The 26,805-nt window shown below is 44.8% G+C and overlaps 1 protein-coding gene across 11 annotated transcripts in view; it reads left to right on the forward strand.

The window, feature by feature from the left end:
• NAV1 (neuron navigator 1) overlaps nucleotides 1-26,805 on the forward strand; it is a 306,850-nt gene that overhangs the window by 224,052 nt on the left and 55,993 nt on the right. For 3 of the 11 annotated variants that reach the window (XM_081194648.1, XM_081194649.1, XM_081194640.1), the window contains exon 1: nucleotides 18,460-18,618. The exons of the other annotated variants lie outside the window; for them this stretch is intronic. In XM_081194648.1, the coding sequence (XP_081050774.1) occupies nucleotides 18,551-18,618 (68 nt within the window). In that variant the 5' untranslated portion in view covers nucleotides 18,460-18,550. Of the gene's footprint in view, nucleotides 1-18,459; nucleotides 18,619-26,805 lie in introns of those variants that run through there. 11 annotated transcript variants of the gene reach the window in all.

The following is a 26,805-nucleotide window of genomic DNA, read 5'->3' on the forward strand; positions in this document are numbered from 1 at the left end:
AACATAGCTATTTTCCTGACTTTTAGGTCTATCCTCCATGAGTTTGTCAAATCCCCTTTCCAAGCCATCTAAATGAGGTTTCATATGCACCATACATTTAAAGCATATGACTCCCCCCACAAAGAACCCTGGGAACTGTAGTTTGTTAATGAATTGGAATTGTAGCTCTTGGGTGTGTGTGTGTGTGTGTGTGTGTAAACCACAGTTCCCAGAATTCTTTGGAGGAAGCCATGTGCTTTAAATGTATTACACAGCCTCAGTGGCATCACATGTTGTGGCAGTGGATCCCACACACCAATTATTCATTATCTTGGCAGAAGTAGTGTCCTGAATCTACTGTCAACCAGTTAATTAAAAACTGTGATCTTTATCACAAGAGAGAGAGAGAGAGAGAGAGAGAGAGAGAGAGAGAGAGAGAGATACAGTATTTGGTCAGTATTACATGGGGCCTGAGGTCTTTGCTAGCAGCTTCTGACTCCTCCCTCCCTGATAATTCACTGCAGTGAGATCAAGGCACTCACTCACCAACTCTCCCTGAGAGAAATATAGTATTCTTTCAGTGAACTTGGTCTGGGAGAAAAGCTATGGCCAACTATACTGGCTCTCAGCCAGCTGGCATCCCCTCCACAACCTGGAGAAAGCTGTATAGGTCAGACGGACGGAATGTAGGATGTTGGGAGCAACACTCCCCAGTCATGTTTCTGGCATTGCTTTCCCCAGAATGGGGTGCCTTAATTGGGTGATGTGACAGCAAGCTCCTCTCTGGTTACCCTGCAATTGTGGCTGCTGCACTTTTGCAGAAGGAGGTGAAATATAATGTGTGCTTTTTATTAGTGTGTGTTCCTCCACTTTGCGAAGCTCAGGCTTAATGAAAGCAATCATCAGGAGCCACAACTAGGCTCCATAGCTGCAGCTTGTCCTTCAGGAAGAGGTGGGTGTTTGTGTATACACTTGTGAACGGGTGTAATATTTAATACACAGCTGTTGGCAGTTGTTTAGCAGTATGTAGCTCTTGGGTTGGGTATGTGTTTGCATGTGGGTGTCTTAGGAGATGTAATGCATGTGTACAGCTAGAGGGCAAATACGTGACTAGGTGAGACAAGTGTTAGTTACCAGTCTACATATGTAGTGTATGCTGTAAATAAAGCTCTGTGTCAGAATGAAAAAGAAAGTGCAGTGCACACACAGGAATCTGGCTGTGTAATGTAATGGAGAGGGGAATGTGTATTGTGCATGCAGTTCTCAGATAGTATGTATTTGAAATGGAGATGTTTCGTGCAGAAGTTTGTGGTGAAGTGTGTGAGACATTTCTCTCCTTTTGTTTGTTAGACTCCAGTACAGTTTCACTTCTGGGCATCCAGGTTTTGGGGTTTTGCTGCTGGCACTAACAAAGCGATTCAGCTGCCAAGTCTGCTATGTGCATCAAGCCCTACTTCCTTGTCACACGGGCCAACTTTGCTGGGGAGAAATCAAGACTGAATGGCAATCTGGGTGTTTCAGGCTGGCTGTGGTTGCTGCTCATTGTGTTTGGAAAGGAAGGGGAACCTTCCTGTGTTCCATTTACTTTTTTCTCAATAAGTCTGGATCAGCCAGAAACCATGTTAAGTGGTTTACATGAAAGCATAGATGGAAGACAGTTAAGATTGTTGGGTTTTGTCTGGAAAGTGTGTCTCCCTTTAGAGAGAAAAAAACACAGACATTGTGTCTTCTCTCCTGTTCCTCTACTGATTCCCCACCCAGTCTTCTTCTTGCCTGGATGACCTGTAGGACTTTCATTTTGCCCCATAGTAGGGAAGAGAGTGTTCCAGAGGATCAGTGAAGGTCCAGCAGTCCAGTCCTCTTTCAGGGTCTTGGGACATTTAAATGTGCAGTGTTATCTCTGCTGTCACTGCATGCCGTTGCTTTACACGTGTTAGCGTTCATGGGCATAGGAGGAACGTGTTTTTTCAGATATTTAGCTCAGAGTCATGGTGCGGCATGGGCAAATTACACTTTTACAAAGGAGAAACTAGCAATCAGACAACAAAGCTTAGATTTAAATAATATACAGATAGATTAATATGCAGGTTGTTACAGAAATGGAAAAAAAAGATTAGAGGCAGTAGAGAAGAGAGAGGGAAAGACAGTAGACTCTAGAGAGGCAAGTGTCAGAAAGGGAAGTTGGGATGCAAATGCAGGTTGCTGCAAAGCAGCACAGATACCTGGTTGGTGCTGAAAAAAGCAGGAGAGAAGGGCAGGTAAGAGGTGGGGGAGTGGAGAGCTCTCTTCAAAAGTGGATTGCAGTAAATCAGATTTTTGCTCCTCTTAAAACCCTGATTATGTATAATATAAAAACAGCAATAAAGAGAGACAATAAAGTTAGAGCTTAGGCAGAGAGGAAGGCATTTGCATATTCTGTAGATCACATATTATTGTGCATAATTCTTGTGGATCAGTATGTGCAGAGGTCATCAGGCACACACTGTGACTTCCTTGCCTTATACTCATAAAATTTCTGCTTTGCTTATGTTCCTGGGAAACTTGAAGATTTCAAGTTAAAATGACAGCCAGGTAGAGCTTCTTAGTAACAATAGAAAACAATAATACAACAGGGTAGCCCAGTTGTTTGCCCATTTGTCTTTGAGGCATTCCTGCCTCCTGTTCCTCTGGAGACATATGGGCTGTTTCTTATATGCCTGGATTCCAAATGTGTTTGTAGTGCTAGGATTCCGGCTCCATCTAGTACCCTAAAACTACTGCTGCTGGCTGGACACATGGTTGAGGTACAGGAATGGCATAGGGTCAGGTAGACCCCCTATTCTGTGAGTCTCAAAAATGGCTTTATAAGAACCTTATTTGAGTGAAAACAGCAAATATGTGTGTGCATGGTGTCATGTTTCAGCACCATGCAGTAGATGGAAATGATTTGGAGAGACTGATTTGGGCCTGTTCATTGGCTCTGACATCCCAAACCTTAGCAGTTCAGGAAAGGCTGCATCAAAGCCAGAGGGCTTTGAAGTTCAAATGGAAAATACCAACCTAGAGACTCTGCTGGGAGCCATCCATCTAACACAGATCAGTCCAGAGTCAGGAACTGGCCCCAGCCATACGCCCACACTTTAGGACTGGAAAGTCCTGCAACAGACAAGGAGTAAAAACATGAAAAGGAGAGTCCTGGGTTTCTTTTTGGAAGGGTTATACGTCAATGTGCACGGCTTGCAGCATGATCATTGTGATGGATATATTACCATTCGATCATTCTGTCTTTGTCTCTGTCTCTCTTCTTATACAAGTCACTTTCCCCTTTGGTCAAAATAAATAAAAATAAATAAAAAATTGTCCAGTAGCACCTTAGAGACCAACTAAGTTTGTTCTGGGTATAAGCTTTTGTTTGCTACTAGACAATTTTTTATTTTTATTTATTCATTTTGACTGCGCCAGACCAACACGGCTACCTACCCAAATCTTTCCTCTTTGATGTCTCAGTTTCCCCCTCTTAACTAAGGCTGGACTTGCAACTTGCTGATGTTGATGAATAGTTACCAGTTATGGCATCTATCATCTTTGTATGCAGTGTTCCACCCCCCACCCTGCAAAGTATTACTCTATGGACAGCGGATGCAAGCGGACCTCTGCGGCTCAGTCCAGATGGTTTCAGAGCCAGGGCACATGGTTGTGATTTGATGCTGATGTCATTTGTACAATTGGGTAACTGTTTGAAAGAACCATTATGGGATTGTTCACGCCTCCCCTTTCTTGCTTGAGCATCATGCCAGGAAACTGGACCCCACTATTACCAGACTCCTTGGTAAATTAATGGAATGGTATGCGTGTGTAGAGAACTTTGCTGAGTGTCCTGGATGTTGCATGTTTCTGACCGCAGATGAGCTCCAGCTGCTCAACACAGAAAGATGCATAGTGCTAGCCCCCAGATGCAGCAGTTAGGAAAGTTTGGGTGATGGTACCACCTGGAATAGGGAATGCTTATGGGAAAGCAGTGTGTGCAGTTTGGGAGCTGGAATTTGGAGCCCTTTCCGCTATGACTCCCAGGGTTGCAGACTTTTGCCACAAGTTGTGAGAGAAGGGGAGGCAGATATAATTCCTGCAAAAAACCACCCTCATTAGAATGCCTTCTCTGGCCTTCATAATAGTGGATGACCTTGGTGTTCCAATCCTGTGGCATATGAATCTAGGTTTCCCTTGTTTCCACAAGATATTGATGATCTCAGCAACTTTATATGCCAAGCAATTTCCTATAGGCAACTATTAGCCTTTCCCCTGAATGGATGGGCTAAACCTCATCTGCAATGGAAAATGCATACAACTAATTTATTTTCCAAACATCTGCAGTGCACGTTGATTGAGGTGGGTTAAATTAATCAGGTTTTGATCTTAGACTGGGATTCAGATATGCACTAAGTCATGGAGACCAGCAAGAAATCTTGGGCCAATCATTGTAGCTGAGCCCAATGTGCCTCACAGGGTAGTTGTGGAAATGAAAAGGGAGGCACCATGCAACCACAAACTTGACATGAGCCAACAGTGTGACGCGGCAGCTAAAAAAGCCAATGCAATTCTGGGCTGCATCAATAGGAGTATAGCATCTAGATCAAGGGAAGTAATAGTGCCACTGTATTCTGCTCTGGTCAGACCTCACCTGGAGTACTGTGTCCAGTTCTGGGCACCACAATTCAAGAAGGACACTGACAAACTGGAACGTGTCCAGAGGAGGGCAGCCAAAATGGTCAAAGGCCTGGAAACGATGCCTTATGAGGAACGGCTAAGGGAGCTGGGCATGTTTAGCCTGGAGAAGAGGAGGTTAAGGGGTGATATGATAGCCATGTTCAAATATATAAAAGGATGTCACATAGAGGAGGGAGAAAGGTTGTTTTCTGCTGCTCCAGAGAAGCGGACACGGAGCAATGGATCCAAACTACAAGAAAGAAGATTCCACCTAAACATTAGGAAGAACTTCCTGACAGTAAGAGCTGTTCGACAGTGGAATTTCCTGCCAAGGAGTGTGGTGGAGTCTCCTACTTTGGAGGTCTTTAAGCAGAGGCTTGACAACCATATGTCAGGAGTGCTCTGATGGTGTTTCCTGCTTGGCAGGGGGTTGGACTCGATGGCCCTTGTGGTCTCTTCCAACTCTATGATTCTATGATTCTATGATTCTATGAAAAGGGAGGCACCATGCACACATTCCTGAGCTCCTTGAAGTAAACAACTAACTAACTAACTAACTAACTAACTAACTAACTAACTAACCATAAATCAAATGGGAGCTTTCCACTGATACCAAGAGTTCTTCCAGACTGAGGGTTTTCAGCACTGCCCCCACCATTGTTCTCCCACTGTTAAGCAACATAACTTCCCACTGTAAGCAACATAACTTCATTCATTTTTTAGAGGGGAGCTCCACATGTTTGTAGAGTAGAGTAGCTGAGCAACCACAAAGGCTGGGGAATCTGCCTGTTCTGATCAGTGTTGTTATTGTAGGCCTTAAGACCTGTACCAGAACATATATATGAACATAAGGAGCTGTGTTATACTGTGCCAGACTACCCAGTATTGACTGCTCTGACTGGCAACAGCCCTTCAGGGTCTCAGGAAAAGATTTCCCTACGTTGCCATTATCCAGAGATGCCGGGAATGGAACCTGTGCCTTTCTGCCTGCATTGCATGTGTTGTACTACTGAGCTATGGCCCTTATGGCCCAGTGTTTTGGGCACCCCAAGGCTAGAGCAAAAATAACTGATTCAGGGCCAAGAATATGGCAGTGTGTTCTGCGTCAGCTGCTTGAGGTTATATGGCAAAGATGGCGTCTTTAATCAATTAAATACTTAGAAACCACCTAATCATTATTGTTGGCTAGGCTAAGTTCCAATAGGGAATTGCCTTCCCAAGTCTGGAAACAAGGTTGTCTCTTGAAGCCAAGAGCATATCCCAGAATGGTTTATCTCCACAAAAAGGAAAAGAAATACAGAGTTTTGGCAGAGCAGTTCCTCAGAATTACTCCTAATTGGAGTTCAGAGCTTGAAAGAAATAAAATGGTGGTTCTGCAAAGATGGAGCCAGCATCTCTTTCTTTCTGTATGGCAGACAGGCTAGGAACACCCTCCCACTCTGCAAATGGAAATATTGGCTTATGGAGTTAATTATTTTCTATCCAATTAAACAGAAGTGAGGAAAGGAGTCCAGATCAATTACAGATGCTAGAGAGCAAAACACTGTTCACTCCAGCTTTGTTTCTGTCAACTAGGAAGGATATTATATAGACTATCCTTTGTGCCCCTGCTTATCTGTAATTTTGGGGATGCAGGCTGGCGTAAAATAATACCTTTGATTATGCAGAGAGTGATTCCTTCATTATATCCCATTCAAATTTGGGCTTAAAGCAGAGTTGGGCAACAGGATCTGGTGAGAGGGCCAGACATACAGAACTGGATCACCTACCATTTTGACAGGTGGGCAGGCAGGCACATCGCCAGGAGCTGTGTGGCATGATGAAAGTGGCGGTGGGGGCAAAGAAGAGAAGTTGCTCAACAACTTTTAGGAACAGATCATTGAGATATTGCAAACTTAACAGATTTTCAGAAAGGGCAAATCTGAATTAAATGGGGGAAAATATGTGCCAACATTCTGATATGAGCTTGCATGTATGCACAGCGCTATCCTACAATAAATACCCACCTGGAAGCACCCTACAACTGCCATCAGCTCTGGCCAGCACAGTTGCACCAGCTGAGGAAGATGGAAGTTATAGTCCAAAACATCTGGAGGGTGCCTCGTTGGCAAAGGCTGGAGTAGAGGATAACCAAATACTAGGTGGCTTCCCTCTGTCCAGCTGCTTTTACGAGCATAGGGTCATTTCTCTTTTCTTCCATGTGGGTCTTTCTTCTCTGCTGATGCTGTATGTGGAATTTAAATAATTCATTATTAGTATTATTATTTATGATACTGCTTTTACTACGTTCTGATTTTATTTATTTAATACAAATCAATTCAAAGCAGAAACGGGTTATTACAAAATTTCTGGATTAGATCACAAAGCTTGCAAATGCTGACATGGCAGTGTCTAACAGTATTCCAGAATCCAAGATTCTGCTGTGGTCTTGAGCAGCATATGAAAGGATATACACATCTTAATATATTAGAAACTAACACAGGATGTGTGGGAACATTCTGTGCTGGCGCTGCTGCATACAAAGATTCATAACTTGCAAACGAAGGCCTACGTTCTGTCTCTTTCACGTACGCTCATCCTTTTTATGCATACCAGGATTGAAATTGAGACCATTGTTTGGATCACTGTGCTGTGCTATTGGCAGGCCATGATAGACAGCTTTAGTGTTATGCCAGCTATTATACACCCTGACAACAATGCTGGTTACATGTTTTGCAGCTACACTCTCCAAGTGGACTCATCTCACTGCTTTCACCACTGCCCAGTCCCTTGCTGTCTCTCTTTGGATATGTTCCAAACAGCTGCCTAGAAGGAGAAGGCAAGGTGAGGGTTCTCACTGCTAGCAGGGGCAGGGGAATGGGCAGCAACAACACTGAGGTTAAGCAACAGGGCCATGGGCTTTCTATCCTGGCCTTGCCAACAAACCCGCGGGGCACAAAAGAGCAAGGCAGGCCAGTAGTTACAGCACTATGGATAGCTCAAAGTGGTGGACAGAAGGCTTTTTTTCTCCAGGGCCAGATGACCTCTTCCAGTATCTTCACTTTCCTAGAGGAATGTTGTTTAGTCGTTTAGTCATGTCTGACTCTTCGTGACCCCATGGACCAGAGCACGCCAGGCACTCCTGTCTTCCATTGCCTCCCGCAGTTTGGTCAAACTCATGTTAGTAGCTTCGAGAACACTGTCCAACCATCTCGTCCTCTGTTGTCCCCTTCTCCTTGTGCCCTCAATCTTACCCAACATCAGGGTCTTTTCCAGGGAGTCTTCTCTTCTCATGAGGTGGCCAAAGTATTGGAGCCTCAGCTTCAGAATCTGTCCTTCCAGTGAGCACTCAGGGCTAAGTTCCTTAAGAATGGATAGGTTTGATCTTCTTGCAGTCCATGGGACTCTCAAGAGTCTCCTCCAGCACAATAATTCAAAAGCATCCATTCTTCGGCGATCAGCCTTCTTTATGGTCCAGCTTTCACTTCCATACATCACTACTGGGAAAACCATAGCTTTAACTATACGGACCTTTGTCGGCAAGGTGATGTCTCTGCTTTTTAAGATGCTGTCTAGGTTTGTCATTGCTTTTCTCCCAAGAAGCAGGCGTCTTTTGATTTCGTGACTGCTGTCACCATCTGCAGTGATCATGGACTCCAAGAAAGTAAAATCTCTCACTACCTCCATTTCTTCCCCTTCTATTTGCCAGGAGGTGATGGGACCAGTGGCCATGATCTTCGGGGGTTTTTTATGTTGAGCTTCAGACCATATTTTGCTCTCTCCTCTTTCACCCTCATTAAGAGGTTCTTTAATTCCTCCTCACTTTCTACCATCAAAGTTGGGTCATCTGCATATCTGAGGTTGTTGATACTTCTTCCGGCAATCTTAATTCTGGCTTGGGATTCATCCAGTCCAGCCTTTCGCATGATGAATTCTGCATATAAGTTAAATAAGCAGGGAGACAATGTACAGCCTTGTCATGCTCCTTTCTCCTAGAGGACTAGAAGACAGTAAAGAGAGGACCTTCAGTTGGGAGCTAAGCTCTTCTCCACCTCTCAGACAATTCCCTTCAGGCTCATTGCCTGTACAGATGGCCCAAGATGGGCATATGTAGGGCCCTTCTTGTTTGTGTGTACAGGTTTTTTCCTGGGAGTGCAGGCTCAAAGGAAGATCCCAGTTTAGGGGACCCTGGCTTAAGAGCCTCAATTATGATGCTAGGACCCAAGTCCATTTCCAGCACCTCTTTCTCTTCTCTTTGTTCACTCATCTGATGGATCTTGCCAACTCCTTGTCAGGAGTCAGAGTTCATACTGCTTCTCAGTGGGGCAGGGGGTTTCTCCATTTGAAGTGGGCCTCCCTGCTTGGGGTATGGGCCTTGGCAGGCATCCAACAGTGGGTACTTCTCATGCCAGTCCTACCTGATAGCAGCAGACCCCTCAAACACATGGGAGAGGCACCTTTTAACAAGTATGGGGAACTGGGTTTGTTCATTCCTGCCTGTTTGTTGTGCCATAACTTGCCCCCAAATGGGCAGGAATGAACAAATTCAATTCCCAACACTTGGAAAGGTTGGTTGCCCATGAATTTGGGAGCTTTGCTGGTGTCAAAAAATAAAAAAATCTGGTGTGGTAATAAAGTTACTCCACAAATGACTTGCCCATAGCACAGCACAGTGTTTTTATCAGTGTGCTCAATTCCAAACATGGTATGAATAAGAAGGATGTGTGTACGTGAGAGAGATGCACACCTTCAGCTGTGTGTTATGAACAATGCACTTTCAAGAGGGAAAGAGGATTCACCTTGATCCCCACTTCTCTGATTCAGTTTCAGTGTTTTGAGTGCTAAATGTATGATTCATTGCCTTACTTCGTAATGTTTTGTAGCAGCTGTACTGTTGACCTGTATGTTTCAGAATTTGTTATATTCTGGTGGACTTATAGAAAGATCTAGGAGACTTAACAGCTTTCCTAATGTGATTCTAGGGAGGGCTGCTCCTGAAGGTTGTTTTTTGCTTGTTTTGCATCATGCAGCTTGAATGCAAAATAATTTGCAACAGAGCTCAGAGGGAAGGAGGAAGCAGGAGAATCTGCGGGAGGGGTGGGGGGTGGGGTTAATTGTAACCGGCTTTGCATCAAATCAAACCTGGCAACCACCTCTAAACCTGCACACACCTATAAACAGCCTGAGTCAGCTACTTCTATGTTGTTGTAATTTTATAAATGTGATTGGGTATTTCCTCAGCCAACTGCAGGAGAAAAATAAATACATTGGTTCTAGCAGCATGATCCCATATGCTTCCTTCCCCCTCCCCCTAATTCTAACCACAGGCAGACGCATACTGAGAAGACTCTGCCCCTCCCCTTGTCTCCCTTTCCAACTCTATTCTCCCCAGTCCACTGCAGTTTTTTTGAATGAAAACAAAATGCCATTAACCCTTTTGTTTGCCTGACTCCCAGTGCTTTCAGTTTTAAGGAAAGGCTTTCTACATCTTGTTTGTTTATTTACTTTGATGATGTGGAGAGAATGCTACTATGTGTTAATATAAATATGTGATCAAAGGTTTAGAGGACACATAATGCCTCTGGGATGAGGGGAATGCACTGATTAAAAACAGATGTGCTTCAGGTAAGGTGGCCAATTTCCCCCACACCTGTCTGTATTTAATATCAACTTGATGTGCAGCCTGTAGCAGGTAAAAATGCTAGTACCCCCCAAATCTTCACCTCTCTTGTTCTGCACAGCAAGGCTGCAATCATATACACACTTAACGAAAAGGAAATCCCACTGAACTGTTACTTCTGTGTAGCACTGCATATAATTATGCTGCAAGACTATTTCACAAAGACAGGACCAGGTCAAAAGGTGTTTTTAGGCCACTTGGCAACCTCTTTCTTCAGATTCTGGAACTCTGGGAACACTTGCAAAATCTTTCTGTGCAGACTTGCTCTTCATTTGCATATTAGAAAAGTTAATCCTAGGTCTTATGAGCAACACACAGCTCTACTGGACTTAAAACATCCTTTCCACAGTTTCCTATGCATTAAAAGACCATGCTTTTCAGCCTGGACCTCTGAAGATCTGTCAGATGTTGAGGGTTTGTCAGCTCATTCGAGCAAAGCATTTGGAGAAAATAGTAATGGCTTTTCGCTTTCACATTCCAACATTTTGCAAAGAAATGGAGAACAGAAGACCAATGGGAGTAAAACAGGGAAGTGGTTTTGGGTACCCATCATTTCTGGACCATGGCTTACAACAAATGAATACTTCCCCCCTCTTCCTGTCTAATGATCTCTCTCCCTTAATTGACTTCATAGTCTTCATTCATTTTTTCTCATGGAAACAACCCACCTTGTTGGGTGGGATCAGTTTTTCTTAACCATGAGTGGGCAGACTCTCATACAGTCGCTTATTCTAGAGATTGTTGGAATGAAGAAATCCTGTTAGTGCCCTCACTAAGCATAGATTTAGATGGGTGTGTTTAGCCTGGAAAAGATAAGACTGAGGGGAGATATTATAGCCATCTTCAAATATCTAAACAGCTTTCACATGGAAGATGGAGCAGGCTTGTTTTCTCTTGCTCTGGAGGTTAAGACCTGAACCAATGGATTCATGTTACAAGAAAGGAGATTCTGACTAAACATCAAGAAGAACTTCCTGACAGTAAGAGCTGTTTGACAGTGGAACAGACTCTTTCAGAAGGTGGTGTGTTCTCCTTCCATTGAGGTTTTTAAGCAGAGGTTGGATGTCCATCTGTCATGGATGCTTTAGCTGAGATCCCTGCACTGCAGGGAATTGGATTAGGTGACCCTCAGGGGTTCCATACCACATTATGTGGGTCTAGAGCAGGGGCTGATTTGCCATCCCACAAAACTAAGAAAGACTTTGACTAACCCCTGCCCTATCATTCATAGAACATAGATTTCCAAAGGGGAGCAGGAAACCAGGACAAAAGCTCTGGGATTTGGGTAGGGGAGAAAAGTTGGGGGTAGGGTGTAAATAAAAATGAAAAATAAGGAAAGATGCAACAGTAGCTGAAATGAGATAGAAGAGAAGAAGGATGTGATAACTGTACATTTAGTTGTTCCTCCATTTCTGACATGGAGGGCTGTTTAAGGAAAGTGTCCTTTCACCAATTTCTTAGGGCAGGTGAAAAGCACAAGATTACCTTGTAAGTTGACCATACACTCCTTTTATGCTTCACCTACCTGGACAGTAATGCAAGCTGTCACCTGTCACTGGAAAACTGTGTGCCCTTCCTTAATGCGGCTCACTACTTTAAGGAACTCTAAAATAGCCAAAGGGAGAGGATATTCAGATATGATTTATGAAAGGAGAGGAATAACTTTTCATCGGAGCTGCATTCCAGAGGCCACATAGTGGTGATGTGTTGTGAACCCCAAAGGGAACAGGTGCTTACTCCAAGCATGCCACATTCTTCTAGCAGCTGTCACCCCACTTGCCTGGCAGCATTAGAGCTGTATAAATCTGCCCTGCCTTCCTTCTGCCATAAAAGCAGATGCTAACTTTTCCATGCCAATTTATGGTGGGGAGAACAGTGGCTCTCCAAGGCTCCTTCCTCCTTCTGCTTAGGTTGGTCCTATAATTCTGTCTTTGGTTCTAAATTTTTCAGTGCTGGTATGCCACATGGAGAAATTTCCATGCCATTGGTTGTCATGCATGGTACCTGCTGGTGGTGATGTGGATACAGAAACTCCCTGCAAGAATCTACAGCATGATCTAGGAGTCTGTATGGTGTACTGTAGCCCCGACACGAAAGCTATTCTGGCCTACTTCTATAAAAGTGGTATAATACCTTTAGTACCCAGTGCACACTTACGTGTGGGGAGGGGTTTCATCTGCTTTAGTGATTGTGGGTATGGATCTGGAACATAGGGTGGTACTTGTTCTGGATTAATGGATCTCGAAGGCAAAGGAGAAATGGGGCAATCAAAAGGTGAGATTTCATGGAGAATCTATTGTTGCTTGACAGTACCCTTCATGGATGGCTAAGTTTTTAAGGCATCAATAGAAAAGAAGTTGCTGAAATGGGAGGCAAGGAAGAGCATGGAAGTACGTTGACTCACGTCTGCATGAAAAGGAAATATTACAGGTTCTCCCTTCAATACTTAACTGCCCATTGTTTTGGATATATGATCATTTCTTCCCCCTCCCCTTAGTTTTCCAGTCCCCTTGAACAGAATAACAGAAAGGGGTTGTGAGCCTGTGGCATTTGGTACTGGCTTTTGTCAACTGATAGACAGTTCACACTTGAGGGGACCTGCTAGAGTGTCTCATTGCATTTTCCCCAGTACAATTTGTTTCACATGTACATTCTCTATTACCCTAACGGGATTTGGAATACATGGTTCTATATTGCAGTTAGGTTTAGGCTGCAGTCTCATCCACATTTACTTTGGGAGTAAGTCCCTTGGAAATCAAGATGGCTTCCTTTTATTTATTATTTATTTCTAATTCACTTAAGATTAAAATAATATGTATCTTGAGTAGGCATGCACAGGATTGTGATGCCTCTGAAACCTTGAAGTCAGCTGGGTCTGAGTAGTCAGTGGCCTGAGATTCTCACGCGAGAAACAGAGGGACATGTTTAACTGAGTCATCCTCTTTATCCTTGCAAAATCCTTGCCGGGGAGTAGCAGCTTCAAAAGTCTGGATGAGGTCAGTCCTCGGACTGATATGATTTAAGAGACTCTTCCTATAACTCTCCCAAAATGCTGGCCAGAGAACTGAAGAAAGGAGAGAAAGCCTCAAACTAGCTGATTTACTAGGCAAGCCGCGTGCTCAAGAAAGGGGGTGGGGAAGATGAGCTTCTTCAAGCTAGCTGATTTACAAGGCAGGCAGTGGGCTCAGGGGAGAAGCAGCATGGAGCAGCGCACAGGAGGAGTAAATAATGGATGGCCCTTTTAATCACACCATGCATGGGGATTCCTTTGGAGTGAGCAGTGGCCTGCTTTCTGCAATGCCTTACCCGTGGGTCCATAGGGCTGGCTTCCATTGCTGCCTAATTGTGTTGCTTAGGATCGTGGACTCTCGTTGCTCCCTAGCAATTCTGTGCAGCAATTCTTGCATATGATAAAGTTGACTGTAGTCCATGATAGCTTATGCCATAAAAACATTTGTTAGTCTTTATGGTGCCGTGAGGTTTCTTTTGTTTTCAGTTCTTTGAAAGAGGTTGGTTGAATTCCAAATTTACCAAATCACCTGGTATCTAATTAGCCTCTGCATAGCCAGTCCCAGCAGACAGATCAGACACACATGCATGCCTGCACATTTAAAAATGCACATCCTTCCTCTCACACATCTGTGTACAGTTGCATTCATACTACATCTACTCAATCGCACATGGAGTTAATTAAAACTAGGGAATCGGACCCATTGCTTGCTGTTTTATAGTTTCTCTGGGCACAGGAATAAACAAGGTGTAGTTTGAGGGCCCACTGACAAGGGAGTAGAGAAGAAGGCCTTGCCAAGGCAAAGGAAAGCTTGAGGAAGGAATTACTTATTTCTGAGTCCATAGGGACCTGTTCTTTCAGCCTTGCTCACATGTTTAACCCTCTGTCGCCTGAGTTAAAAAAGCTCTGTAAATATAGATTACTGGTAAAAGACAAGGAACAAAACCAACTTTCAGATTGAATCTGCAAGCCTTTCTGCTCCTTCCTTAAATAGCAGAGATACGGAGATTGTTCTGCTGGGAAATAATGTTGTAATTTATTTACTTGTTGGAGGTTAATGTATATGATAGTGTGGAGCAACTGCTATGTTTTTAAATGTGTCTGTTAATATCTTGTAACATAAATGGTTTAGCTTGACTGGCTGACACAGCTAAGCACATGGATTATGACTTGTGCAGCCGTCTGCATGAAAGTGAGGCGGGCTCGTTGTCAGCTATGGTGGTGAAAGCCTCCTGCATATGTGTGGAGTTTCATTATCTCAACCAGAAAGAGAGAAGACAGGAGGCTCTGCAACACTTGTTTATCAGCCATGGCACTACAGCGCTGGACTGTGCTGTGCCCATCTGTCATGAAAAGAAAAGATAGGGGCATATTTGAAATAAATACAAAATATACATATATTTCAGATTTAACACTGTAATCCATGAATTCTAACAGAAAATGGAAACAAACAGTAAGATGTTTTAAAGCATTTTGTTTTGGAGTATATATGAGTGAAGGAGTGTAATCAAACCATGGTGACTGTCAGTAGCCTGGTTTGCATGCACAAACAAAGAAATGGGCTCACAAAGGGCTCATAGCTTCTTTGCTCCATTTTGGAGTCCATTTTGCCGCCGTGCTGCACTGAGTTCAGCCGAGATTTGGTTTGGAGTGTCATCTGAAGTGGGCCTTCTGGTTAAACTCCTTCCTCGTTGACCAAGAACAAACCTTGGTTACAGCTTGTGGTTAGTGAGAAGAGAGCTTAACCATGAGCCCTCGATTGGATGGCGATCTAAGCTGAGTTTGGCGCAGCAGCAAAAGGACAGGAGGAGCAAAGAAGGTGCAAACTCCCATCCAGGAGCTTTCACATTCACATGGTCCTGCTAAGTCAGGTTTGGCTTATGCCAATGAGGCTGGTTTGTACAGCTTTAAATGTGCTGATGCCAGCATTCAAGAAAGGTTAAGAATCACTGTTCTAAATTGATGCCATGAGCAGCAGTCTATGGAAAAGTCCACAAATTTTGCTGGATGAAATAGCATGAGGAATTTGACCATGATAGCTTATTCACAAGAATCTTAATTGTAATGTGTTTTTGTTTTTAAAACCGCCCTGTTTAGCACACCGGAAGGCAAGCCTGATTCTGCTCATGTTAACATTGATAGCAAGCATTTGTGTGATTTGAATTGCAATGGGCATTGTCCATCAATTACCTCGGTGGTTGTTATTATGCATTGGCTATCAGGGAGTATTAAGAGATGTAATTGGGGAATCAGTCTCATTCAGTGGAGCTGCCCTTACTGGTGATGTCTCTTTACATCTCACATCCATTTTGCACATCTCTGGACCAGAGTGAAAAATCCACCAGTCTCATTTCAAGTCTGCACCCTGTCCTTGAGAAAAGGTGACGTTTAAAGGACCATCGCAAATATCCTTACTAAACAGTTAGGACACTGGCCGAAAGGAAAGAGGGTCTTGTAGAGGGTAGAGGAAAACATGAATCAGGTCTGCTGACCTCAGATACCTTAAAGCCGTGACGACAGAAGCTTTGATATCTCTCTTGCCTTTTGTGTGTGAATCTTCCATTCTAGGTCTCTTTTGAACATGTTTCAGCTTGAAACTGTCTCCCTGCCATCTTATTTGTACCTGAGTCAGGGTTAAGGCAGCCCAAATGGTGTAATACAGGCAGCACTTAATTTTACCATGCTCTTCTGACTCAGCAGAGTGCCCTGAATTTAGACCTTTGGCGTCCCACTTGAACAGTCATTAAGGGCATGTCAAGGAGAGATGGCCAGACTGCCATTGACAGACACCCTTTACTTGACCTTGGGAGGTGGCGCTACCAATACCTTGGGTTTTGCACATATATGCCTCACAGGCGTTCAGTGCCATGGGTATAAGCTATTGTAGTAGGAGGACCAGTTAAATAAATTTGATTCTTCTGATAGGTGGGTTATCCTTCTTTCCTGGTCCCTATCACATGTATTTCCGGCAGAAGTGGTCAAGGAGAAGAGTATTTCTTATAATATGGGGGGTCTGCAGAGAGGGGCTGGGGGGGGCAACCACAACCCCCAGATTAGATTTCATTTTTTAAAGAAGTTTCAAGCATTTGTAGAACCTTAGCTATGAGACAAAATGTACAGGCAGTATTCTGATTTGTTTTGTGAGAAACCAGCCTGCTCCCACCTTTCCATGTCTTAGTGAAGTCAAAGCAATGACTGACATTTATTTGGGAGAGGAGATCTAGCCAATTAGACATAAAAGGCTAGAGTGAAAGACCCATTATTAGACCCTTGCTGTCCCCTAAACACACACGCAATTCAGGTAGCTACGATTTTAGTATAGCTGTAATTGGAGAATAGTTTGTCAACTCAAAAACAAATTGTAGCGGCAAATATAGGATCTTAATTCTAACTCAGGACTTTCATTTCATTGCAATGTCACAGCAGGCCCTATGGTCAGAAGGCTGGGTAGTGACTCCCACAAATGGTGGGCTTTCACACAACTCACAGATTTTAGGTGCTCCTGAAACAAATGCTGCACCCAGCGGTGTAGCTAGGGGGCGGGGCGAGCCGGCCATGGGGGCAGGGGGCACTGCATGGAGCCTCTCCGCCACCTTCCCCTCAGCTGTAGGACGGCTGAGTGAGAGGTGGAGGGCAGACGCAAGCCCCATGCTGCCATTTCAAGCCACCATGCCCCTGCGGTGTGGCACCCAGTGCCAGCCATGTTTCGTTATGTTTGTTGACTAAACTAAACTAAAAAGTTTTATGAGCCCATTTTCTATTTATTATTTTTAAAAGTATTATTTTTGTCATTTTCTCACCGCCCCCTCAGTGATGACACCCGGGGTGACCCACACCCCCTTCCCCCACTACTGGCTGCACCTGGATTGCTTATGGCAGGCACGTGCAACAGGTAGATCACTGGACGTCTGTGGTAGACCACTGGAATATCAGTGGCTCCCCCCAGAGAAGCTGAAAAGGGTTTTCCTCCCTAAAAAAGCCGAATAACCCCTAAAAGAGCCCCCCTAAAAAAGCTCAACAACTTTGACCTTGGGTAGATCACTGTCAGTTTTTAACTCTGTGAGTAGATCTCAGTCTCTTGGGAGACCCGTGGCTTATGGCTATCACAAATTCATGACTAGGGTGAGACTTAAACTGGAGCCTTCCCATCTTAATCTTACTCCACCAACCCTTGGGTATGACATTGGATATGTATGGGAATCACAAGTTGTGATTACTGACATAGTCATTGCCTATTGTGCCTGACCATCAGGAATTAACACTAATATACAAATGTCACCAGTGTCACTATCAGAAATGGTTGCCTAGAAGAAGCCCCTCCTGGGGATGTTGGGAATTTTTTCTCACCAAGCTTAATCAGGCTGTGGCAAAGGCGAAGGTGAAGGTGGGGCGGGGGACCCATGCTGCTATCAGGGTCCTCAGAATGGGCCATAAATAGCTGTCCTCTGGAATCAAAGCTGAATTGCTGCTTAACTTGGACGACAATGTGAAACAATTGCCTGTATTTGAAAGCAAGAGGATCCTTTTGCCGAATTCAAAGCATATGGACCCGTCGACCTGTTTCTGGTCTTGCTAGCATCATTTCCCAATGTCTTCCCCACCCTCGTAGCAAGGTGCATGATCGATTGTATAGCTGCTATAACTGTACAGTTACAGAGATACACCTTAAAGCAGCCAAGGGAGCAGAGAGTCTGGTGAAGAACAAAGACAATTTGCTTGCCTGTTGCCAGGATGAAGGTGGTTGTGGGAGCACGGAATATGCAGGGCAAAGGGTACATGGCATGGGGGGAAAGGTTGATGCACCTCGGGTTCTGCAGCGCCCACTGCCCAGGACTGGTTGGTTAAGGGGAGCCCCTTCCTTTCCCCAGGGTGGCATGCATCTTTGCGCTGCAGTCTCTGCTGCAAGGAGGAATCTGCTACCAGGCAGCCCTTTGTCTGCCGTACCTGCAGTGGGTGTTAAAGAGGCAGCTTCCAGAAGCCGAGGGGACAAGAGTCAGCGCGGAGGGGAAATAGTGCGCTGCAGCTTTAAGCCTAGCTTGACAGGAGCCGTCGGAGGGGGAGAGCGAGCGCAAGGGGAGGGCGAAGGAGGGACAGAGGGAAGGGTCTAATTTCTTCCCCTCCCTCCTCGCTTCATGTGGCCGCTTTCTGGGAGGCTGAGCGACTAGCGGGGAGCTTCTGCTGGAAAGCTGGCTATGAGTTTATAGGGACGATCTGAGAAAATGCTGCATGCCCCGTTGCAGAGGTCGGGGAGGACGCTCCGGACGGTACATTTTGCCAGGCCCAGCAGGTAAGGCAGAGGGGCGCTCAGGGGTTCAGAGGTGCCTCGCCAGGGAAAAGATCCGGGGCTGCAAGGCAGAGCTGGCCCGTCTCGCTGCTTGCCGGCTCGCTCCGCGCAAAAGGGTCAGAAGTGCCTCGGACAGCGCCCGCCGCGTGGTCTCTTGACAGTTCTCTGCGCCGCGGAATCCGCCCCTGCGCTCCACACGGTCAGTGGGATCTGGAGCGATGCGGACTCCGGGGGGTCACGTCTAAGCAGAAACAATGACAGAAGTGGGGGCAGGTGGGAGGAGCAGCCCTTCGGCAATGTCCGTGGGGCGCCAGGTGTGGGGAGACCCCCACGGGCTTCCGCGAACTCAAGACAAACCCTGCTGCTGCTTCGGAAGCCTCGGCTAAAGCGGGGCGTGGGTGGTGGGATTTAAACTGCAAATGCCATTCGCCCCTCTCTCGCGCTACAAAGGGAATGGGTTTTACTTAACGGAAAGCCTCCTTGGCGGTGGAGAAAGGCGCTCATTTTAGCGTCGTCTAAACGTTGCAGTCAAAGCAGCAGAGGAAAGGAAAAGAAATTGTTCCGAACGACTGTGGTTTTTTTTTTAAATATAAAAATGTATTTAATCACCGCACGCTGCGCGCCGATATCGATAAAGCTCTGGGGAGACCAGGGGAGGGAGAGAGGGGCGGTCGTCTTGTATGGCATTTCATTGGCACGATGCGATGTAACGATGCCTTGCGTGCTGTTAAAGCTGCAATCCTTGGGCCAGTTCTCTTCCTCCCATTGTAATCTGCGGCCTTCCATCCTCTCGCCGGGGAACTACTAGCGAACCGTTTGGTAGCCCCTCTGCCCTCGTGGGGCACCTGGCTTGCGTCCCGCCTTGCCCCCTCCGTGCGTGTTTAGATTTGAAATGCACCCGGCGTTAGGGACGGTGAGCGTCTCCCTCGCTTGCTCTCTTACACACACACACCCCGAATCCCACCATCCCCTCCTGCGAAATGCGATCTTTCGGAGAGGGTTGGAAGGAAGGGGCGGAGGCCACGAGGGAAAGAATAGGTGGGACTTAGACGGTTTGAATTTGTAGGGAGCAGTTTCTGGCGTGCGAGGAAGCACATGCTGGCGTGGAGACCGGCTTTGCAAGGAGCAAAAGCCAAGACCCAAGCGCAACGCAGCATTGTTTGCTTTGCAAAAGGCAGGCATGGATGGGCAGCCGTAGGGCTCAAATTTGGGGGAGTAAGCTGCCCAGGAAAGACGGAAAGCTCTGCAGCTAGGTCGGAAGGCTACGACTTCTAGGTGTTTGTTCGCGGTGCAGGGGGGGGGGCGTGTTCCTCCCCACCCCCCAAGCCGCAATTTCTCCTGTGTTTAGGGGGTGGGGCAAGACTTTGCTGGAAACGTTTTTTCCTCTTCTGTTTTTTTTTTAATGGGGAGTGAACTGCTCAGAGTATCTGACGTCCTTTGATCCAGAAGATCATCTGCCACTTTTGATCTTGCAAACCTAATAGGAATTAGCTGAAAATCAAAAAAAGACACACACACACAACACATCCCATACACATATGAGTCTTGAATGTCCCATTTCCATCCATTTGCAATGGGCACTCCAAATGTGAATTGTAATACAGTATGGGCACTGGGCTGTTTCTGGAAAAGAACGACCTACAGTGGCAGGGGCATCCTGTATTTGCTTTCATTTTTTATAATTTATTTTGCGCACCCCTCTCCCTAACTTTGCAAATATACATAGTCTGCAGGATTGGTCCTCATGGGATGGGTCTAGCTGGATTGGGCACTGAGCATAGTTCCTGGTCATCATATATTTCCTGATAAAAGCACCCAAGACACAAATTATGTTGATGTTAAGCATAAAATGTCTCCCTTTTGGACAACGGCTGTGCAGGTTGTGAATTTCTGCCTTGAAATAGCTGTGAAAACCTTACAGCCAGATGTCCACAGTTGTGCTGAATGTATGTGAAGCTGCATTCCCATCTGAGAACTAATGAAACTATACTCGGCACTCTGATTGTATCCATCCTCCGACTGCTGAATAGCTAAAATCATGTTCTTTCCATGAGGAAATGGGAGTCTGCAGGAGGAAGTCGAAACTCGATACAAAGGGGAAATCTTTGACCCAGGTTTCCTCTAAGAAAGAGAACCGATGCTCTCAGGCAGAGGGGGCTTCTCCTGCATTTTTGACCTGGTGCATTTTAGCAAGCTAGTCTAACTTCCTCAAGGGTTTAGAAGAGAATTGGCACAATTCGGTTTTTGAAGTTTGGGGGCTGCATCTTAAAATGCTCTTTTTAAAACCTTGGAACAGTTTTTGTTTTGTTTTTAGCCACACAAAAACTCTGCACCCAAGGTCCTTAGCTGAGCAGTAATTTGAACCTGAGTTTCTGACAATCCAGCCCAACACTCTGGCCGGGCACAGTATTTAGATTTGAAATGCACCTCCCTCTCTTGCTCTCTCTCTTACACACACACACACACAAATCCCACCATCCCCTCCTGCGAAATGCGATCTTTCGGAGAGGGTTGGTAGGAAGGGGCGGAGGCCAGGAGGGAAAGAATAGGTGGGACTTAGACTTATGCCTGAGATTCTGGAAAACTGCTGTCAATCTGAGTAGACAGCAATGGGCTAGAATGGTCTAATGGCCAGATCCAATATGGCAGCTTCATGTATTCATAATGCTAATTCCGCCCCTGATATCTGTAGATCCATTCAATACTATTCAACCAATACTACCCACAATCACATACCCATCCATATCCCTCAGTACAAAATCCTAGCTGGTCACTTTGCACAATAAAGATAGCTGACCAGATTTAAAACTCATACAGCCTCAGAGTAAAAATAAAATAATCTATCTAACCTCCCATGTGGGGTACTACAGTAACTCCGTCTTTGCGCCACACTCAGTTTTGTGCTAATATGACTTTCACTCTGGACACCATTAAGCACAAAATCATTTCATCCGTGTTGCAACTGCTCAGGTTCTCACCCACCTGTAAGACCAATAACTTCATACATTCTAGAACAACCAAACAGCAAATACAGTAGGAAAGGGGGGAATAAATAAAAGTTCAAAAGGGCACCTTTTCTGAGGCTGGTGCAGAAAGGACACTTTTCCTTGAAGATATCAGATCTAGCTGTGGTGACACATGCCTTAGTTATATCTTGTTTGGACTACTGAAACAAACTTTGTGTAAGACTACATGCAAAGAGTGTTCAGATACCAGCTGATTCAGAATGCTACAGCCAGTTAAAACAGCTTTACTGGCTTATTTCCAAGCACAGTTGTTTACACAACCTGGGACCGGGTTATCTGACAGACTGTGCTTTCCCCATACAAGCCTGACTGTGCTTTGAGATCTTCAGAAGAGGCCACTCTTTTTTGTCCCCCCAACATTTGAAGCATATTTGGTGGGAACTTGAGGGGGGCCCTGCTTGGTAGCTGTATCCAAGCTCAGTAACTCTTTACCAAGGGTAAAGAGCTCCTTCTGTGATAACCATCCACTGAGATGCAAACATGCAAATATTTGGCTTCTTAAGCTGTCACTGTAAAATGTTAGCAGCTTGGTTAATTGGTTGTTTTTATTGTTTGTATTGATGTCTTACTTACTTGTTTTTATGTGGAGCACCATTTTGTGAAAAGACAACATACAAATTTAGCAAAGAATAATAAACCTATACATATAGTGCCTTTCTCCAAACACTTGCCAGTCTTATCCAGGAGTTCCAAATTTTGATTGCAATAGATTAACCCAGAGGTTTTCAACCTTTTTGAGCCCATAGCTCACTTAACCAACTACATCCTTTCTGTGGCACCCTTATGGAGCTCAGGAGCCCAGTTATGTCACCCCTTGCCTGCAGAGCTGGTAGCCTCTCACCCTTTTCCAAACACCCTTGTGGAGTGTTCCTTCAGCCTCCTCTCCTCTCCTTGGGAGTCCCCCCCCCAAAAAAAGAGAGGTGCCTCCCAGAGGCACCATTTGCCTGTAGAGCTTATAGCCAGGCCTGCTGCAATAAACAGCTGTGCAAGCCTTTGGGAGGCAGAAATGTGAGAGGGCATCAGAGGAGGGAGGGAAGGAAAGAGAGGCAGAGGCCAGTGTTGCCTGTGGCACCCTTAACCATCATTCAAGGCACCCCAGGGTGTCACGGCACATTGGTTGAAAACCACTGGATTAACCTACTGGGCGTGTTACATTCTGCCTTGTTTCTCAGAGATTGGTATGGCTATTTGGGAGCAGGCTGGGTGGGGCAAGGTAGATTCTCCCTGGTATAAGTTAACACATAAGTACATTTGACAACTGAGAAGGAAGTCAAGAGGAGACTGACATTCATCCAGTGTAGTCTGAGGATATTGGCTCAGCATTGGACCACCCTATAGTAAGCTTTGAAAACAAACAATGAGAACCTCTCACTTAGAATGATTCATCAGCTGGTACTTGGAAAGGGTGGCTGAATTTCAGAGCTCAGCACTATTCTTAGCTGTGTGTGTATGTGAGATACTCTCACACACCGTAATAAGCAAATATGACAGTTGCCAGGAAGTTTTATCCAGCATCATAAATTTTGATCTAATAAGAACATAAACATCTGCTTATTGGATCAAACTTAAGGTCCATTGCATCAGCTGCAGTAAACCAAATGCCACTAAGAAGCTCACAACCAGGGCATAGTGGAGATAGCTATCCTCTGTGGTTTATTCCCAGTAATTGTTAGATATACTGCTTCTGAATATGGAGGTTTTCATTTTAGATGGGTCATGAAACATCTGCTGTCTTTCTTTTTTGTTTATTAAATTTCTATACCACTCTTCACCTGAAGATAACAGGGTGCTTTACAATATAAAAACACAAAAATACATCCCATAATAACAAACATAAACAATAGCCCTCCAACTGGCATGTGGTGCTTTAGCTACATAGAACCCAGAGAAGCACCTTGTCTCTGGAAAAGCTGATAGGAGTTCCAGCTCCACCCTTCCCTGAAAAGTATTATTAGATGCATGATAGCCAGAAATTCAACAGCTGTGCCTTTTATCCAACAAGGAGCTGCAGCGATGGGTAGGATGATGGTTATTTGCTGAATTGGTTTTATTGCTTGTATAACAAAACACAGGTGTTCTTTCAGAAAAAGAGTTGGCAAGCCTAGCAAATGATGGCATCCCTAGCTGCATGATCTGTGAGCTGGGTGTGTATGGCTATTCCAAGCAACTGCAAAAGTCTTTTATGCCTAATAGATTGGACCAAAAAGGCGGGGGCAGCAACCAGTGCACCCATTGTGGTGCTTTGGATAATCCAGTGGGCTGACACGAATGCCATGTGTGCATGGCATTTAATGTAACACAACATATTAATTTGCTAGCACAAGAGTTTAATTTCTCACTTCCTTTCTTTCATTTTCAGAAAAATAACAAAACACCCTGAGACCCCTGGCTCTTTTCAAGCATCTTGGGGGAGGAGCCTCTCTAGAAGGCTTCTGTTCCAAGTTGCTCACTAAAACTTCTATATGGGGATTAATCCTGTGGCCTTTCCCTGTGGCTGTCCCAAAACAGGGCCCCCCACATTACCCAGTTTCCGAAGGCCATTCTATATCTGCCTGACCTCCTCCTTAATGTCATTACTCAGCCTACCCCCATGGCTCCTGAAGAGAAGGGGGGCGGGAACACAGTTGGAAAGATGTTAAGTAATTTCCTCTCCAATGTGTGGGGAATTGCAGCAACAATACATGCTGTTGGCTTGGTGCTCCAGTGCCCTCTGGAGTGACTTAGTTTGAACAGACTCTTTTTTTGACACTGGGTTTGTTGCGAAGGGAAGCAGTTTGTAACCAAACATCTAAAGATTCCTCACCGCCCTGTATTCGCTGATCAGTGATACATACTCAGAAAACAATTAACGAGTTGAGAGAATTGGCAAAACTTGGGAAAGAGTCTGTGGTGCTAAGCATAATTAATGTGAATTGGCACTGAAATCAGAAATGGCACTGAAATGTGATGATGAAGGATCACAGTGGGGAGGATAAGACAGCAGGAGCACATGGCTCACATTATTTCTGGGGCATCAAAGGAGTTGGGAGGTAAGAGGATCAGGCAGAGCAGAGAAAACTGGAAGATTGTAAGTAATGGGCATCAGAAGTGCTATGCAGGAGCAATCCCTATGCTGTGGGGATTGCCCAGGAATATATACTCTCCCTTTAGCCCGAATCATTCCTTCCCTTCTTGAACCATTTGTTGTTTTTTTACACTCAAGTTCACTTCAGGCTTCATTGGCTAGATCCTTCTAAGCTTGGCATGCCCACTGATTAGTAGGAGTGTCCATTGTACCGTCAAGGGCCTCTTGTTCACTACAAAAGCCCTCAATAGGCCTATTCCAGCCACTTCAGTTAAAAGCTCTTCTAGACACAAGCTGCCTGGAGTCCCCCTATCTACTCATGGGGAAAACACTAGTTTCCTGAGAAAGGCAACCCCTTTTAATTCACTGGCTTCCTCAAGCATGGGGAAGAGCAAGCTGGATGCAGAGGAAGAAACGGAAGGAAAGAACTGACAAAGACCATGGAGGTACTTACTGTATATCCCAAGTAATTTACCAACAAGTACAGTGGTACCTCGGTTTGCGAACTTAATCCATTCCAGAAGTCCGTTCTTAAACCAAAACCGTTCTTAAACCTAGGTGCGCTTTCCCTAATGAGGCCTCCCACCGCCGGTGCCCTTCCACTGTTCAGTGTCCATTCTTAGATCAAGGTAAAGTTTGCAAACCAGGACACTACTTCCGGTTTTGCAGAGTTTGTAAACCAAATAGTTCATAAACAGGGCTGTTCTTAAACCAAGGTACCACTGTAAGCACTGTATCGAGCAAGAGGACCTCATTAGAGAGAAATTTTTGCCAGCTTTGTGTCAGGGTTATTACTTGTTCTGTCTTTGCCCTAGGAAGAGCTTTCACAACACTCAGGTGGCCCACCTTTTAAGAGAAGGAGGTGTCTTCTCCAGATTGTGGTCTTTTTGTCGCTCCATAAAGAGAATACCAGACTAGCATCTCAATAATTTTGTACCATCTTCTTCCTTGGGCCCCACATGCAAGAAGGCAAACAATGGAGGATCAGAGACTAAGGCTTGTTCTTGGCAACACTAGGCAAATCCGAATGTTGCTCTTCTAACGCACAGCCATTTGAAGGATTTGGTTTTAAGAAATGTTCATTCACAGGACTGAATAGGATAGGATGTTTTTCCTCGGGATTAATTAGCCTGTACTTAAATTTTAATCCCCCATGCAGACATTTTAATAAGGATTAGAAGTGTTTTACAGAGCCAAGATAAATTTGCAAAATATTCGTTTGGAGCATAATTAATGCTTAATCGGTCCATCCACAAACTTATTTCAAGAGCCTTAAACTTTTGGGAGTCAATATACGATTGTAAAATGTGCATGCGGTTAAAATATTTTTAAAAAATCAAGGCAGAAGTATCAATGTTTATGGAGACCAGATGCCAGGGATTAAATCAAGCCATGATACCATAGGTTTAAAAACCTTTGAACCTAAACCCTCTCTAAAGTCCAGTCTTGGTTCAAAATTAACTTGCCCTTTGCCAGCTCTCCCCACGGCTGTTCCCCTTTCCCCATACTTATTCTTGTAAACAGGAGGCTTTGTCTGTAAAGTCTGGATGCTCACATGGAACTGCAGAAAGTAGTTGCAACTAATTTCTAGTAGAGGTAGGTGAGCTAGGAGTGAAATTTCCTATGCTCCCTATTTGCACTGTGAGTGTGATGAGGCCATTGCTCCCAACGCTCCCAATCAGTGAGACCTCCTCCTTCACAAACAAAGGTTTTGGGAAAGGGAAAGGACAAGTGAGTATGGCCAGTAAGGAGGCCCTTCCTGGCTCAATTCAGTATGCATAATTAACAAACTGGAAGATGATACTTGAGGAAGCTTCTAGATTTCTCTGATAAGTGTTGGAAATACCAAGGCAAAGCAAACCCCCCCCCCATCACTAATTTCAACCAGTTCTTGCCATATTAATAACAGGTCTAGAGCCACCCAATTCTCCAGTGCTATTATTCTGTCCTATTCAAATGACAACATAGGGTAATCTCAAGCAAGGCACCACAGTCTTGCATTTTGGGAGAGTTGACATGAATTTGTCCTTTCCTCCAGAACAATCTTAAAAAAAGAAAAACCATTAAAAAAATTTAAAACCAGATTTTTAAAATTTAGAC

This window comes from Podarcis bocagei (genome assembly GCF_964188305.1).
Source record: "Podarcis bocagei genome assembly, chromosome: 5".
Lineage (NCBI taxonomy): Eukaryota > Metazoa > Chordata > Lepidosauria > Squamata > Lacertidae > Podarcis > Podarcis bocagei.